General features: G+C 45.7%; 1 protein-coding gene across 4 annotated transcripts in view; it reads right to left on the bottom strand.

The window, feature by feature from the left end:
* The window catches only part of Armt1 (acidic residue methyltransferase 1), a 113,045-nt gene that overhangs the window by 61,767 nt on the left and 35,096 nt on the right, over positions 1-16,182 (bottom strand). The window contains exon 1 of one of the 4 annotated variants that reach the window (XM_055616001.1): positions 13,353-13,452. The exons of the other annotated variants lie outside the window; for them this stretch is intronic. Within the exon in view, the coding sequence (XP_055471976.1) occupies positions 13,353-13,418 (66 nt within the window). The 5' untranslated portion in view covers positions 13,419-13,452. Of the gene's footprint in view, positions 1-13,352; positions 13,453-16,182 lie in introns of those variants that run through there. 4 annotated transcript variants of the gene reach the window in all.

Below are 16,182 nucleotides of genomic sequence, written 5' to 3'. Positions count from 1 at the left end.
CCAGCCCTGAAAACATACAGAAAAGTAACATTATACAGACTGAACAGGTTGTATTTAGGAGTGTGTGTGCGTGTGTGTGTGTGTGTGTGTGTGTGTGTGTGTGTGTGTGCATGCAATAACAGTGAAAAAAAAGAGGGCATAGATTTGAAGGAGAGTGTAGAGAGGGATACAGGAGGAAGAAATGTTGTAATTATATTATAATCTCAAAACTAAAATTAAAAAAAGAGCCAAACTAAATTCATGTGGCAAATATAAGGAGATCTCAAACGCATACTGTTTTAAATAAAGTGAATTAGGGAACAAAGCTAACAGTACCACACCATTTACGCCTTTAAGATTTATTTAGTTTTTTTATTCTATGTATAAAGGTATTTTGCCTGCATGTATGTCTGTGTACCATGTGTGGCCCCTGGAGTCCAAAAGAGAATATTAGATCCCCTGGAACTAGAGTTACAAATGGTTGTGAGCTCCATGTGGGCGCTGGGAATCCGACCCAGCATTGCTAGAAGGGCAGCCAGGGCTCTTAACAGCTGAGCTATGCCTCCAGAATCCACTCTTCAGTTCTAAAAGAACATGCTAAACAAAATAATAACTTTCCTCTAGGTACAAATGTGCATGCAAAGTATTTTTAGTTGTCTGAAAGACACCCACCAGGAAAAAAAAAATCTATATATTAAGCTGGAGAACGGAGGGAGAAGGCCAAGAGGAGAAATGATTTTCAAAGAGAAAAGCAGCAACTCTGGTCATGTCCAAGATCCCTCAAGGAAAGCAAATAGCTTTTATCGCTCTCTGTGGCAACACAGCATCATGCCCATAAACATGTACACTCTTCATACCCTTTCGGATCTGTCACAAGTAAATTCAAATATTTTTAAGGTGATGAAATTTCATACTAAACATCTTAAGAAAGAGATAGCTGAAGGCACGCTGAGGAGCTTAAATTACTGACCGGGCGCTCAGCCGTCAGGTACCAACATGCAGAGTCCAGACTTCAGACGTTGCGTGTTTTGTGGTCTCGGTTTGTCTGGGACTTTTAAGTCTTGTTTTTCCTGTCTGTGTGCAATGCGTATGCATGTGTGTGTGCTCTTGTATACACGGGGACACACGTATGTATGTACATTTGTGTGAACACGTCTGCCCATGTGGAAGGCAGAGGACAACTTCAGGTGCCGCTAGTCACTCACTGTCTACCCTCATTTCTGCATACGTGTGTGTGTGTGTGTGTGTGTGTGTGTGTGTGTGTGTGTGTACATACATATGCATGCAGGTACTCATGGAGGCCAGCGGTCTATGTCACGCGTCTTCCTTAATCACTCTCCACCATAGTTTTGGGACTGGTCTCTCACTGAACCAGAAACTCATCAGTTAGGCTAGGCTGTCTGGCCAGGGACCTCTAGAGTTGGACCTCTAGTGCTGGGGTTACAAACTCAAAAGGCAGTGCCTGGCTTTTTTTTTTTTTTTTTTTTTTTTTTTAATATGGGTGCTGGGATCCAGACTTGGCTCTTCAACTTCACGCAGCCGGCATTCCCCCCACAGCTCCTCTTCCCAGTCTCCCCGGCGTCGGGTTGGGTTTTAGAGTTTTCTTGACATGCTGTCTCACGTAGCCCAGCTTCAATGCCACCACGTAGCAAAAAATGACCTTCAAACTCTGGATCCTCCTCCTCCCTTCCTCCATCTCCCAAGTGCCAGGATTCCAGGTGTGAGATACCCTACTGGTTTCCTTGGCTGCAGAGGCAACAAGAAACCTTGAACTTGAACCCTAGTGTGCATGAAGACAAAGCAGACGGAGGTGGTGGAGATCTTGGAATGCATTTGTTTGGACTACCTCTGAGGCAGGAAGCTCACAGCTGAGAGATGAAACATAAAAACTGTGGTAGAAAAAATGTGAGTGTCCTAGAGGCTTAAAGCAGTAATTCAATGCTTTTTTTTCCCCTAGCTGTAAAAAGTCTCCAGTGAACAAAGAACAAACCAACAAAAGAAAGAAAAAACTTCCTAAATAACATCTGCATTGAACTAAAAAGCCCTGTTTTCTCTTCCAAATAAGCACTTAGCACTGGCCAAAGAAACCACCTTAAGACATTGCTGCTTCGTGTTTCACAGTGCTGTTTCTTCCACCAAGAGAAATCTGTGGCCTCCGGGACACGCCATCTCCTGATGGTGGCAAAGCCTCCTCAGAGACCCATTCTGGACACAGGAGAGTGTGGAACCTTAGGAACATGTAAGCAAATAACTGAATAAGTTTAAACCTTCCTATAAGAATTTATGTAAATCCGGGGTCTTTGAGGTGGCTCGTTCTGTAACGGTATTTGCTGCCAGTGGTGCCTGAGTTCAACTCCTAGATCCCACATGTGGGAGAAAACCAACCTCCAGATGTGGGCCACGGCGCACACGTACACCATGCTAAGAAACAAAATCCACAAGTTAAGTGTTTTGAATGACGTTTTTGTTCGTTCCAGAATCAGTCAAATTCGCGGTGGATCTCACGCCCCCTCCACGGCAGTGTTAGCAACTGTCGTGACTGTAGCGCGACACTAACAAGTGTCCTGAGCATCTAGGGCAGAGGGGGTAGACTCCAGTTTAGGAAGGAACCGCACGCGTCTGAAAGGTAGGTGCCCGGGCTCTGAGACATTAAAGGCTAGCATGGATTCAAAGCGGTGGGAGAGGCCAGCCTACTCAGTTTGTATCGTCAGCTTGGTGTAACCTAGAATCATCCAGAAAGAGGGAGGCCCAGATTCAGTTAGCCTATTGCCACGTCAGGAATTGTATTCACTGTTGACTGATGGGGGAGGGCCCAGCACACTATGGGGTTGAGGTTCAGAGTTGTGTAAGAAACCTGACTGAGCCAGCACTCGGGGAGGCAGAGGCAGGCGTGACGCTGTGAGTTCAAAGCCAGCCTGGTCTACAGAGAGACAAAGACAGCCAAGGCTGCGCGGAGAAACCCTGTTTTGAAACGACACCCACCCAGCCACCCACCCAAAAAAAGAAAGCTGGCTGAATTGAGCATATTAATTCCAGCACTCTGGAGACAATGACAGGCAGGTCTCTGAGTCTGAGGCCGGTCTGGTCTGCCATCGTGAGTCCCTGCCAGCCACAAGTCGAGCTATCTCCCCAAGATTCAAGGCGTTGGGCGTGTATCCTCATCTCCTAACCCAGCTTCCTGCTGAGACAGCAAGATGTGTCTGTCCCGTGGAGCAAGTGCGGGGACCTCTCCTGTCTGGACCAATTCACCAAGCTCTCAGACGCCGGAATAGAAGCACTCCAAGGGCTGGTGTGGCCCTGCCAAAACCTCACCCAGAAGAACGTGAAGAATGAGACAACAGGGAGACCTCTGTCCTCCCTTCTGTCTGTCTTTGTGCTGCTCCTTCTGGGAAGCTCTGATCACTTCCTCTCTGTCTTAGTTTCTTTCCTTGTTGCTATGATAAAATTTCCTGACAAAAGCAACTCTTTTCCCCTTCATTAGTTATTATTTAATCCCTTTACATCCTGATCCCAGCCTCAGCCTCCTCTCCACCCAGTCCCACCCCTGTCCACCCTCTCCTTCCTCCCAGAGAAGGAAGGCCCCCAATTGGTACCAATCCAGCCTGGCATCTCAAGTCACAGCAGGACTAAACACACCCTCTCCCACCATGGACTGACAAGGCAGCCCAGTAGGTGACCCAGTGGTGAGTAACAGATTCAGAGACAGCCCCTCCTCCCATTGACAGGGGACCCACATGTGACCACGCTGCACATCTGCTACATATGTGTAGGGGTTAGGTCCAGCCCACGCAAGCCCTCTGGTTGGTGGTTCAGTCTCTGTGAGCCCCCATGGGCCCAGGTTAGTTTACTCTGTATGTCTTCCTGTGGTGTCCTTGACCCCCTCTGGTTCCCTCTCTCCTTCCTCCCACTCTTCCACAGAACTCCCAGAGCACCGCCCATTGCTTGGCCTTGGGTGGGACTGGAGAGATAACCCCGCAGTTAGACCATCGCTATCCTTGTAGAGGACCCAGGCTGGCCTCTCATTGCCCACCTGGCAGCTTTCAACCTTCTGTAGCTCCAGTTCCATGGAATCTGACACTTTCCTGTTGGCTCTGTAGGCCCCAGGCATCTATGTGGTTCATATACCTGTATACAAGCAAATACATAGGCATATAAAAGATAGATAGATAGATAGATAGATAGATAGATAGATAGATAGATAGATAGACAGATGAAGAAAAAGAAGAAAGGATGAGGAGGAGAAGGAGAAGAAGCAGCTGAGGTTTAATTCACTGTTCAGAATACGGTCCTTCACGGGCCGGGGGTAAGGGTTAAAGCAACAGGAGCTTGAAGCAGCATCCACATGAAGAAGGAACAGTGAGTGCATGCTTACATGCTTGCCAGTGCTCAGCTCACATTCTCCATTCCACAGAGCAGAGAACTCCCTGCACAGAGGCTGATCCTGCCCACATGAACCAGCATATCCACAAAATGCCCCACAAGCTTGCCCAGAGGCTAACCTAACCAGATAACTCTCCACATGCAAGGTGACAAATGCTAACATCCTACAAAACCCTCCCAGGCAGACAAGCTAAGGGATAAACTCCCCGAGCTGTATGAAACACTGCTTGTTGAACCAGAATCCACACGCCCCTCCCGTCTGCTCCTGAACTCCATGTCTGGTGCTGCCTTCGCTCTACCATGGAGGGAGGGCATGGTGGAGAACAGCCCCTGTCACCACATCCAGGAAGCAGAACAACAGATGCCTATCCTGGAAGGCTTTCTCTTTGTTCGTTTCTAGTCTATAAAGCTCCCGATCCCTGTAGGATGGAACCACCGTCACTCAAAGCAGGTTTTCTCCCCCTTAGCTGGTCCCTCTGAAAGGCCTTCATAGACACACTAAGATGGGTGCTTTGGTAATCACATGGGCATCTCACAGTCCCCTCAAGTTGATAGTCAAGATAAACCGTCAGGAGTTCAAATCCACCCCTTGTCAAATAGACAGCCAAAATGCATCTCCCTGAACCACAGAACTACTCCAGGACCCACAAAAAGCCGGTGCTCATCTTCTGCTACAAAATGTGTTTATTCCATCTCCAAGGGTCCTGTAGTCCTCTTGATCCCAAAAGGCTACATGATATTACGCCATAAAGGATGTTTCCTAATTTACCCTTAGGAATAATTCTGAAAAATAGGCAGCTGCACCAAAAGTAGGAAGCATTTTAGGAATCCGGATTCTGTCTCACATAAAAGCAGCACCAGCTTAACATTTCACCAATAAACTGAAATTGATCACATGAATAGTCACTATTTAATCAGCAACTTTTCATCATTTCTGTAACCCTTTAAAAGGGTCATTTTCCAGGGTCAGGGAAAGGTCTCAGTGGATAAAAAAAGATTGCTGCACAAGCCTGTGGTGCTGAGTTCAAATCTCCAGAATGCACATAAACTGCATATAGTAAGTGGCAAGTGTCTGTAATCCCAGCATTCCTGTGGGAAAATGGGAGGCAGAAAAGGAGACTCCCTGAACCCCACAGCCAGCTAGCTTAGTTTACACAACTACAAACAACTAGAGACGCTCTGTCAAAGCGTAAAAGAAAGACCAACGCCCAAGATTGTCCTCTGCCTTCCACACACGTGAACATGCACACACACACGCATACACAAACACATGATGCATCAGACACACGAATCTTCTAAAAAGATGTAGTGAAGTCAGTGACCCCTCTTCAGGGGCCGGCTTATGTAAAAACACAAGTGCGCACTGCACTAACTCTGCCTGACTCAGCCCTTACAGACATCTCACGAGACACGAGCAGCTTGGTCTTGACGAGGGGCCCACAGGAAGTGCACTGTGGAGCCTGACTTCAGGCACACAAGCCCATCCAATCCTTAAACCCATGTTTCTACCCTGGGATCTACAAATAATTCTGCATGTATCCTGTAAATGTTTATATAAAGTGAACTGCTGTGTGTATCTGATAAGTCACCAAAACACACAAAAATATAAATTAAGATAATATCTTTTTAAATATTATTTTCTTCTTAAACCTTCCATGATGGTCTTCTGTACCCTTCTGTACCAAATCTCCTGTGGAGAATCCAACCTTGGCTCACAAAAATATTTTGTTTGTTTGTTTGTTTGTTTGTTTACATCATCTAATAAACTCCACAAAGGAAGTACAACTAGTCTTTATAGCAACCAAATGTTAAACCTTGAAACCAAGCCCAGACTAAGCGTAACTCAACAGAGCATTTATTTAATCCTGGAGTGACCTTGAAATGCTGACAATGTTATTCACATTGTGAAATAACAATTCTGCATTGTGGGATCAAGGCTCTAAGAGGACAAGGTACCAGCTCCTTCCTCCCTCACCTCTAACTCCCCATGCTCATTCTGCTCCATCCATCACGGCCCTTCAGCCATTAAGTTAGCTTCCTCTGACCCTTTGGTATAAATTAAGGTCTTATGTTAATCCCTCACGTGCTACCAACTTTCATGTTCTGTCATATGGCTATTAATTATCTGGATGGGAATTTATTTTTGGTTGCGAGCTGAGCCTTTAACAGCTGAGCCATCTCTCCAGCCCCTGACTGAGCATTTATACAATATCCATCTCCCCTGATGTGCGATCAGGCAGGAGAGTGTCCATTTTGTTCACCACTATTTTTCCAGTGACTAGCTATCAGCAAATGTGTGTGAAATGAATGAACGAACAAATGAGTGAATGATGAGTGAATGAATGAATGGTCCATCCAGGTTGCAAACCAAGACTGTTTGACTCCAAGGCCCGTGTTCTTAATAATTATATTACTATCCTATAACTGTCTTTCCCAAAATTAAAATAATTTTTTCTCATAAATTGAATTTTGACCCACTACTACTTGCTAATCTGGCTGTTGCAGTAACAGCTTGCATCCTGTGTATAATGTTAAGGGCAAGCAATCAATTTAACTTTAACCCGTAAGTCTCTTTCCAGCTACTGTCTCAAAGATTAGTTATTTTTTCTGTAAGTTCGGAAGGATACCATTTGAACCTAGTCTATTTAAAAGTATACTGAACAGAATACAAAGTTCTAGAAAGCTGAGAAAAACTCAGTCCATATTAATAAGATAATTTCTCAATGTGGACTCAAAGTAAGTCACTAGAAAATTAATTGACTTCAGGGCCTATTTTCAGCACCTGGAGGTGTTGTTTGCATTTAAATTGGATCTCTCTGTAGGAGACACTAGGTGCCTCTGTCAAGACTAAAAATGATGGCATGCTGGGAACGTAAGTGGAAGGAGGCAGCAGCGAGCCCCACTGACAAGCAGCTTCGTGGAAACTGTACCTGTCTTTCCATCTTCCCAAGGAAAACTAAAGGAGTGAGTTAGATAAGACTCATGGGACCACTGAATGGGAGTGAGGACCAGGTTGCAGGCTGAACCCTCAAAAGCCAGGGCAGGGCCAAGAACTCAACCCACTAGGGCCAAAGGAAAGAGTTGGGATCATGAGGTCATGAAGAATATTAGCCTGCTGCTGGTCCCCTAATCCTCAGCCCCATGCCAACATATCTGTGATCATTTTCTGCATCAAAAACTAGTCTAGTGGAGAAAGAAAAAAAAAAAAAAAAAAAAACAATAGGATGAGTTTCCTTGCACAGGGAAACAGGTATATTTCTACTTCAGCTAATGTCTTCTGATAAAGTCATGACCCAAAGTTTCATTTTCTCCACCTAAATAGCATCATCTACAACGTATACCCACTCAATTTATCCTCCCTGTACTTTAGCTCCTGCCACAGGCTTGTCCATCATCTGGTCACCAGCCAAAGAAAATTAGGTGGACAAAAATGGTGAGAGCAGCCACTGCTCGCAGTCCTACAAGTTAAAGCACCAGGAATTTATTCCTCTAAGGAAATAACTTCTCCGAGAGCCAATTCAATATATATTTTTCAATGAAAGGATGTGAGGAGAAGCAATCATGTGAGGAATTATTCTGCAGCTAAAGACACTGTCCATAGTGTTGCTGAAAGCCTTCGCCCTAAATCGGATCTGCCGGGTGTTAAGACCCCAAGTACATGAGTGAGGATTCTAGCTTCAGCAAAGGCTGTCTGTCAGTCATCCCAGACCTCCTATACCAAAACACCAGAGCCCGAAACAACTTCAACAAAAGCTCAGAAGGCCAGGAAGCGGGAGACCAAGGCTGTTCTTGGTGAGAGCTCTCTCCCTGGTTTTCACAGGATCCCATCCCCCTGTTCACCTACCGGCACACTCCACGCCACAGAAGTCCCATGTCAATGGGTTTGCTCCATCATGGTTATCCTTCCGGATCCTTACATGAAGTAGTGCGCTGTCACTGGCCACGCTTGCCACCTCTCTCGTAATACTTCACTTATTACTAATTATTCTTTACTTAACTAAACTATAAACACAACTGCCAAAAACAGTAGTTTCTACTCCATAAGCTCATCAGCTTACTGGCACATATTAGTGATGGTTTTGTTTTGTTTTGTTTTGTTTTGTTTTGTTTTGTTTTGTTTTGTTGGGTTTTTCGCTTTTTTTTTTCTTCAATATGAAGAGAACTTGTAAGGTTAATCCAATGAACTCAAGAATATTTTAGCCTCAGTCAACAATTACCAGAACATTTGGCCGAACTTGATTTATCTTTGTGTATGAATTGCGATTCTAATTGATGAATGCTTCTGAGCCATTTGCCCACACAATGGCCCATTTTCCCCAAGCCCTTCCGCATACATTTCCCGAGAACAAGAACATTCCTCATCATGTAACTCTTGCGGTCAAGACATTTAACAAGGCTGCAGAATGAGTTGCCAGTTGTCCTAGGAACATTCCCTTGGAGGAACAGTGGCCTGTGGCTGTCAGGCAGCTGGTCCTCGACTTTGTCTTTCATATCAGTGATGGGGTAAACTGCCTGGACTGAGACCCCAGCACCTCTGTGGAGCTGTCGCTGACAGCCGCTGCACACCCACACACTGGTAAACATCAAGCCACTCTTGCCTTTATTCCTGATAATCAACAACTCCCACCCTTCAAACGGGTGCTGAGGTTGCAATATGCTGACCTTCCGATGCCGAAAGCCACGCTTCTGAAAAGAGTGTGTTGTTTGTTTTTGTTTGCACTTTTAAAGGGAGTTTTTTTGTTTTGTTTTGTTTTCAGACAGTCTCACTGAGAAGCCCAAGCTAGCTTCACAGCATAGCAATCCTCCTGCTTCAGCTTCCCAAGTTGTATTTCTGGCTAGAAATTCAGAATGTCTGACCCAAGCTACTTTTGAATAAATATATCTCTCTCTTTCCCATCAACAGGCCTGCTCTTTCTAGGAATCTTCCTTCTGCATTTCCCAAGACTCTTTGCCCTCTGGAGCTGCGCCCTTTATCCTCGCCACATACCCCATGAGTCCCCCTCCAGCCGAGGACCCCGTCTGACTGTCTTCCCAAAGTCTTGATCACTCTATGAAGTGACGCTCTCTATTGCTTAGTTTTTAATGACCCTGTTTCTCTTCCTCAAATGCAACTTGTGAGCGAGGGGGCTTTAGACAGACCTTACAGTCGAAGCATGGATGGACACTCTGTCTTTGGTGTGTAACAGCGAGCCTGAGACACTGCCCTGTGACCACTATTTGAACAACTCGGGAGAAGAGCCCTAATGGTTCCCATGTCCTTCTAAGTTCTCACTTTCCCTAATCCAGACATTTGGCTTCAACATCAAGACTTCCTCACTGAAATCCTACTATCTGTGCCTTTGACCCCAAACCAAGGAGTTATAGAAAGACCCTAATTGCCCGTGGCTCTTAAAACTCTTGCCCTCGGCACTGACTCTGAGGTTATAACATGTTGACCTTCATCTGCCAAGAGCCACATTTCTGAAAATGAATATCCACGGGGGAACTTTGGGAAGAAAAATATAAAGCAAAATTCAACGAGAAGGAAATCATTTGGGTTATTCAGAAATATAATTCAAATATTTATTTTATGAAACTAATATCCTCCCTACTGCCCTAAAGAGATATTTATTTGGATATCTATTCATTCAGTTTGATAATTTTATAAGTGACCTTTAGTTACTCAAGCAACATATACATTGCTACCAAAGCTGCAGCCACCAGCGGTAACAGAAAGAGTGAGGTACCCTAATCCACTTCAGCAATGCCTTTTAACTTCCCTGTCCCGAGATCAAAGCACACCAGTTTCAATGGGGAAAATAAACTAGAGGCAACACAAAGAAATAACAAAACTTTGAGCAAAAGAACATGGCATAAATAATCCCTCGTGTGGTCAGGTTACTCCCTTGTGTAATAAAAAAAAAAAACTAAGTTGTCCTTGGACATGGGAACAAGAATCCTTATAAATTCATCAGTTTAATTCAAGTACAAACCAAAAAGCCTTCACTACTGCTGGATTTATTCATTGTATATCTCAATTTTAGCCCCCACCCTCAACTCTTCCCAGTCCCACTCTTCCTCCCTCTTTCCCCTTCCCCCTTCTCCTAGTCCACTGAAAGGGGAGTTCTCCTCCTCTGCCATCTGCCCATTGCCTATCAAGTCTAAGGCAGTATCTTTGAAGTATAGTACATGATTCTCTCTTTGCTGTTCAAAAGTCCTCTCTGTTCTTTGAAGGTGTTATCTCACGCTGCATTCTGAAGCCAGGTGGTCAGGGAATGGGTGCCAAGAACAGATGAAAGCTACAATAAAAATCTCAAAGCCAAAGGTGTAACTGAATAAACCTACCGTCATTTATTCACTTCTCTTTGAGGTATTTTAGTCTGGAATGACTGAAAATGAATAAAAAGTTGCAAAACCTGAACAAAAACTTTCTGATTAAAGAGACCTTCCCCAGCCTCCTGCACAAACAACTTGTCAACTGAAGCATATTTCTATCAGAACTAAGAACTTAGACTGTTACAATATTACTGCTCTGTAGACCTGTTCCAGTTTCACCGGTTTGGTTTTCGCAGTAAGGTTTCTTTTCTGACCAGGAGCCAACACAGGCCTCCACATTACATTTGGTTTTCCAGCTCCCTGAGTCTTCCCCTAGGGCCTTTAACACTTTGAAAGGATACTGGCCAGATTTTGTAAAATTCCTTTGAAGGTGAGTTATCCAGCGTTCTCAAATGATTTGATAGTTTTTCTTTGTTCATAATAGTATATAGATCTCATCTCTTTATAATAGTATATAGATCTCATCTCTTTATAATAGTATATAGATCTCATCTCTTTCATTCCCTACTAATAAAGTAGGCTTGGCTCTAATTATTTCATAGACACACACACACTAGGGGGAAAAACATCTTGATAGCATTATCTCTCATGGGGTTGCAGAGTAGCAATAAAACTTTATTTAAAGTGAAGCAATAACACAAATCAGAAAGGAGTGCGCTGTCAAGAGTGACAGCAATCCACGTGAGTGAAGACAATCAGAGCCTCAAATTGTTATTTGGGGCACTTTGTCTGTTTGTTGAGAGCTCTATGTATGTTCATAAAGTTTTCATCCAAGCCGTCTTCTTTTCCCTCCCTCCAATTCCTGTCCTAGCTTCCCACTGCTTTATACATTTTTATGCTCACAGTAACTTAACTAACACTGAATTTTAGCCTTTTCACACCTCTCCTACTAAACTTTTGACTAGCTGATCTACCAGACCCTAAGTGAGGTATGCAGAAAGTTTCCTAAGGCCAAACAGATGCCTCAGGGGGTTAAGGTAGTTCTGGAGAGGCCAGATGACCTGATTTCAATCCCTGATAGCCCAGGGTAAAAGGAGAGAACTGATCGGACAAATTTTCCTCTGGCTTCCATGTACATTGCATACACACACACACACACACACACACACACACACACTAAATAAATGTTTAATTTCAAAAGAAAGGAAATGTGCTACCTTATATTTGAATTTTTCTGTTCACCCTAACTGAGCTTACCTCTACCAGGTTTTCTGCTTGTGTTTGGGGCCTGTATTACTTCCTGTGCACACATCAGAACTGTGACAATTTCCTGACGGGTGAAATGTTTTTTATCATTTTAGGACATAACATCTTTTTTCAAGACAGGGTTTCTCTGCATAGCTTTGGCTGTACTAGAACTTGCTCTATGGACCAGGCTGGCTCATACTCAGAGCTCCTCCTGCCTCTGCCTCCTGAGTGCTGGGGTGTACCGTCACCTCCAGTGATGTCCTTTTGCCTTAACATGTTCTGTGTCACAGTGACACAGCAGTAACTGGCTTTGTTTGGATCGTCCTGGGCCCGGGGCCTCTGTATCAGCAACCAGAGCTCTTAAACACCAAAAGCCGGCATTGGTTTGTGGGCCAGACAAGAATAATCGCAGCACTCAGGAGGCAGAGGCAGGAGGATCTCTTGAGATCAAGACCAGCCTGGTCTATAGAGTGATTTCTAGGACAGCCAGGGCTACACAGAGAGATCCTGTCTTGAAAAACCAAACCAAAACAGGAACAAAAAACAAAACATAAAAACACTATGCGCTAAATTTCTTACAAAAATGTATTTGGAGGCAGGATCTGTAATTTACTTTGAAAGGGCTCACTAAAAATAAACAAATAATAAGCACAGACTTATATAAGACCCAACCATCTTAATTCACAGAGAACTGAGACTACGTTAGAATAGAATACAATACCAAATACGAAATTGTCAGGAAAAAAAAACAAACAAAAACTAGATTTATACGAATACCACGGTATTGGTTTCCCACAAATATGTGAAGAATCAGAGAAACCTAAAAGTGGGGGATAGTCAAGTGTGGGGAATAACTGAACTCTGAGAGCATGTTGAAAAATCCCACCCACGTTGTTTTTTGTTTGTTTGGTTGGGTGGTTTGGGTTTTGTTTGTTTGGTTTTTGGTTTTTGAATACAGGGTTTCTTTGTATAGCCTTGGTTGTCCAGAATTTGCTTTATAGACCAGGCTGGCCTCGAACTCACAGCCTCCCTGCCAACCCATGTTTTATATCTAATTTTGCTCAGAGGATATATTTGGTGGGTATGCCCTCAGGGCCCTTCCCAGGTCAGAGATTTATTCTAAACTCAGTCCGCGCACGCGCGCACGCACACACAGGCAGGAACGCACCAAGCGTGCGGGATCCCTGAAGATGATTCCAGGCAGGTCCAGATCTTTCCCACCTCAGTGTGGTAGAGTGACACCTGTACAAGTGTTCAGTGCCAGGCTGGGTAATGAGTAAACGGGGATCGGGTGGAGGAGGAACCGCAGGAAAAGGCCACTCTGCGGGATTCAGCCAATTTCAGCGGTCAGGGAGGCCTCGTGGCACCACCCCAAGTCCTGCCGTTTCTGCCCGCTGCCCCTGTGGGCACCGAGCTGCTCCATCCCGCCCAGGACACTGCATACACCAGGCGCCCGCGCCCCTCCCAGGAAGCAGCTGCGGGGACTCTACCTCTGGCGGGGAGGCGTCGCGGGGGCGCTCGGGCCTGAGGGACCCCGAGGAACTGCTGTGGCTCATGCTGTCCGGGGCCAGGGATGTTGCTGGGACCCAAGAAGCCGGAGCACTTTGGTGCGCGCAGCCAGGGACGCCGGAGCATCTCCTGGGGCAACAAGTAAACAGAGGTGGAGGCGGCGCCTGTGGTCTGCGCTAGTCAGTGGCCGAGCCGCCTCCCCTCGGAGGCCCGCGGGCCACAGGCAGCTCTCCTGCGGGGAGACTTAGGCACAGAGACGGCTCTTAAGGGGGCAGAGGGCACATTATCTCTGTGAGTGCAATTCCAGGTATTAGGCGGTACTGGAGACTGAACCCAGGACCTCATGCGTGTTAGGCAACACTCAAAACAACCGAGACACACACCCAACCAACCTTCTTGGCTGGTTTTTGTTTGTTGCTGTTGTTTTGGGGTTTTGGGTTTGGGTTGGGTTGGGTTGGGTTGGGTTGGATTGGGTTTTGTTTTGTTTTTGTTTTTGTTTTGCACGAGAGCTGTGCACTCGCTTTGTACATGGCTCTGCAGAGAATGTGGCATGTCCAGACCAGCAAAAGTCCTTTCATCTGGTCGTCTCAACAATCCTGCCCAGAAACACAAAGCAGCACCGCTGCCCTGGTAACCTCGTGGCTTCGTGGCTTGACACACTCCCAGGTGGCCTTTCAGCAACAACTCCACGTGTGAACACCCCCACGCCCCCGAAAATAATCCGCTTTCCAAATAAGCAAACCATCACAGCGGGATGTAGCAGCCAAAAGGAAGTGTGAAGACGTCCCAGGCCAGAACCCCAAGCGGGCCCCACGGCCACATGGCTTCAAAGTCCCGGGGGACACTGGTGCTGCTGGAAACTCAGGAAATTAGGGCGGAGGCAGCTTTTCTTCGCTTCCATCCAGGCGTTCTAGATGCATCTGTTGCCGTGTCTCAGGGGTTCGTGGCCTCGACGGTGGTTATTGTTTTAGCTTTTTGAGGTTTTGCGCAAGTGTACATTGTATGCTAAGCACAGCTCCTCTTCTGGTGCGCCCGCCACTGCCTCCGTGAGCCTCCTTTGTCCGCGACAGTTTTCTTCTACTTCCATGTCACACGTACACGATTTACTTACATATACGTATAAAATCTAGACACTACAAAATGAGAGAAAATTTGTCCTTCTGAGACTGGCTTAATTCACTTGGTGTAATCATCTTCAGCCGCATCCATTTCCCTGCATTTTTCCTAATGGCTGAAAAAAACATCGCATTGGGTCTATGCATCGCACATTCTTTGCCCGGTCCCTCTGGTGTTGGCTGCCTCGGTTGGGTCCATGATTTCACGCTGTGGGTAGGACTGTTACCCCCTACGCTACCTTAATTGGCACGTTAGAACCGTGCATATTTATGGGGTACCGCGCAGGGCTTGGCAGTAGCGTCACAGTAATACAGCCATATAGCCCACCTAAGCTCACATCAGCGCTGTCACTTGAAGCGACGCTAATTTTCAGATACCAGCAGAAACTGTGCTTTCTGGGGTCTCCTACTTACAGTGGAGTTCATAGAACTCGAAACTCCCAGCTCATTTTTCTCATCACAATAGGATCACTGCGGAGCTGTTTAATTTTCAGTGAACCAACTCTGTCCGAGGGACTTCAAAGCAGAGGAAAACTGGAGGTATCTGGATGAACCAGCCTGGAAAAAGCTCCTTCTGCAATAACTCTCTATCTGTTTTGTTGCTGCAGAATTCCATTTGCCAAAGTTCCTTTCTGGTCACTTTGGTTGACCTCAGATTTTTTTTTTTTTTTTTTTCATGAAAACAGATCTCAGCTTTCATAGTTCTCAAGACTCATCGTGAGAAGATTTGTCTCCGTGTGAAGGCATGTGTACGCCTACAGTAAGGGTGTGGGAAAGCATTGCCTTTGGTCTTTTTGGGGTGTTGAGACATGAACCCCACGACTCTTGATGGCCATATCTGATGCTAGGATCGAATGATGTCTAGGGAGCCGGGCAGGTGCCCTCAGAGGCATGGCGAGGGAGTGGTGAGGAGAGGGAGACAGTTGTGTGCAGTCACCTACATCCGAGTTCACTGGGCACAGGGGTCACAGTGGGACCTAAGCAGACAAGAGACAGATAGTGCAGAGGGAAGGGGGGGAGTTCCGTTAGGGACAGGCTTAGCTTGGGGTGTGGAGGGGAGAGGACAAGCAGATAAGGCGTGGAATGGAAAATCTCGGGAGCGTCCGCTTAAAGCAGAAGATCCAGTTCACTCTCCTACAGTGTCAACCTGTCTTGTCCCCATCCATGTTAAGGAAGCATGCCATCTGAGACAAGATTTTCTTTTTATGAGCCCGGAAGTAGCTTCTGTGGAGGGAGAAGAACAGCTGTGTCAGCTCTGACATCGTTTCTCATGTACTAAATCATGACTTTATTTGTAAGTTTTATAAATGCACATGCTTCGCATAAAAATAAAATCTGCAGGGGGCCCGGAGAGATAGCTCAGTAGTTAAAAGCTCTAGCTGCTCTTCCAGAGGACCGGGGTTCTTTTCCCAGCATCCACATGGTAGCTTACTCCAGTCTGTAACTCCAGTCCCAGGGGATCTGATGTCCTGTGTGTGTACAGTCAAACGCATGTCAAATGCCCATACACATAAAATAGAATGAAAACAAGTTCTAAAGAAGGTTTGTTTGTTTGTTTGTTTGTTCCTCTGCTAACTTTGGGGCCGTGGTGTAGGGCTCGGAGGATATAGACTGGGCCCCAAAAGAGAAAGTGTGTTGTGCCGTGTTGGCGTGTGGCAGGCAGCAGTTTGGAGAGACCCAAGAGATGGACGGTGTG

This window comes from Psammomys obesus, unplaced genomic scaffold (assembly GCF_907164565.1).
Source record: "Psammomys obesus unplaced genomic scaffold, mPsaObe1.curated_primary_1811, whole genome shotgun sequence".
Taxonomy (NCBI): Eukaryota; Metazoa; Chordata; class Mammalia; order Rodentia; family Muridae; genus Psammomys; species Psammomys obesus.
This window is presented reverse-complemented; position numbering and strand designations above follow the sequence as displayed.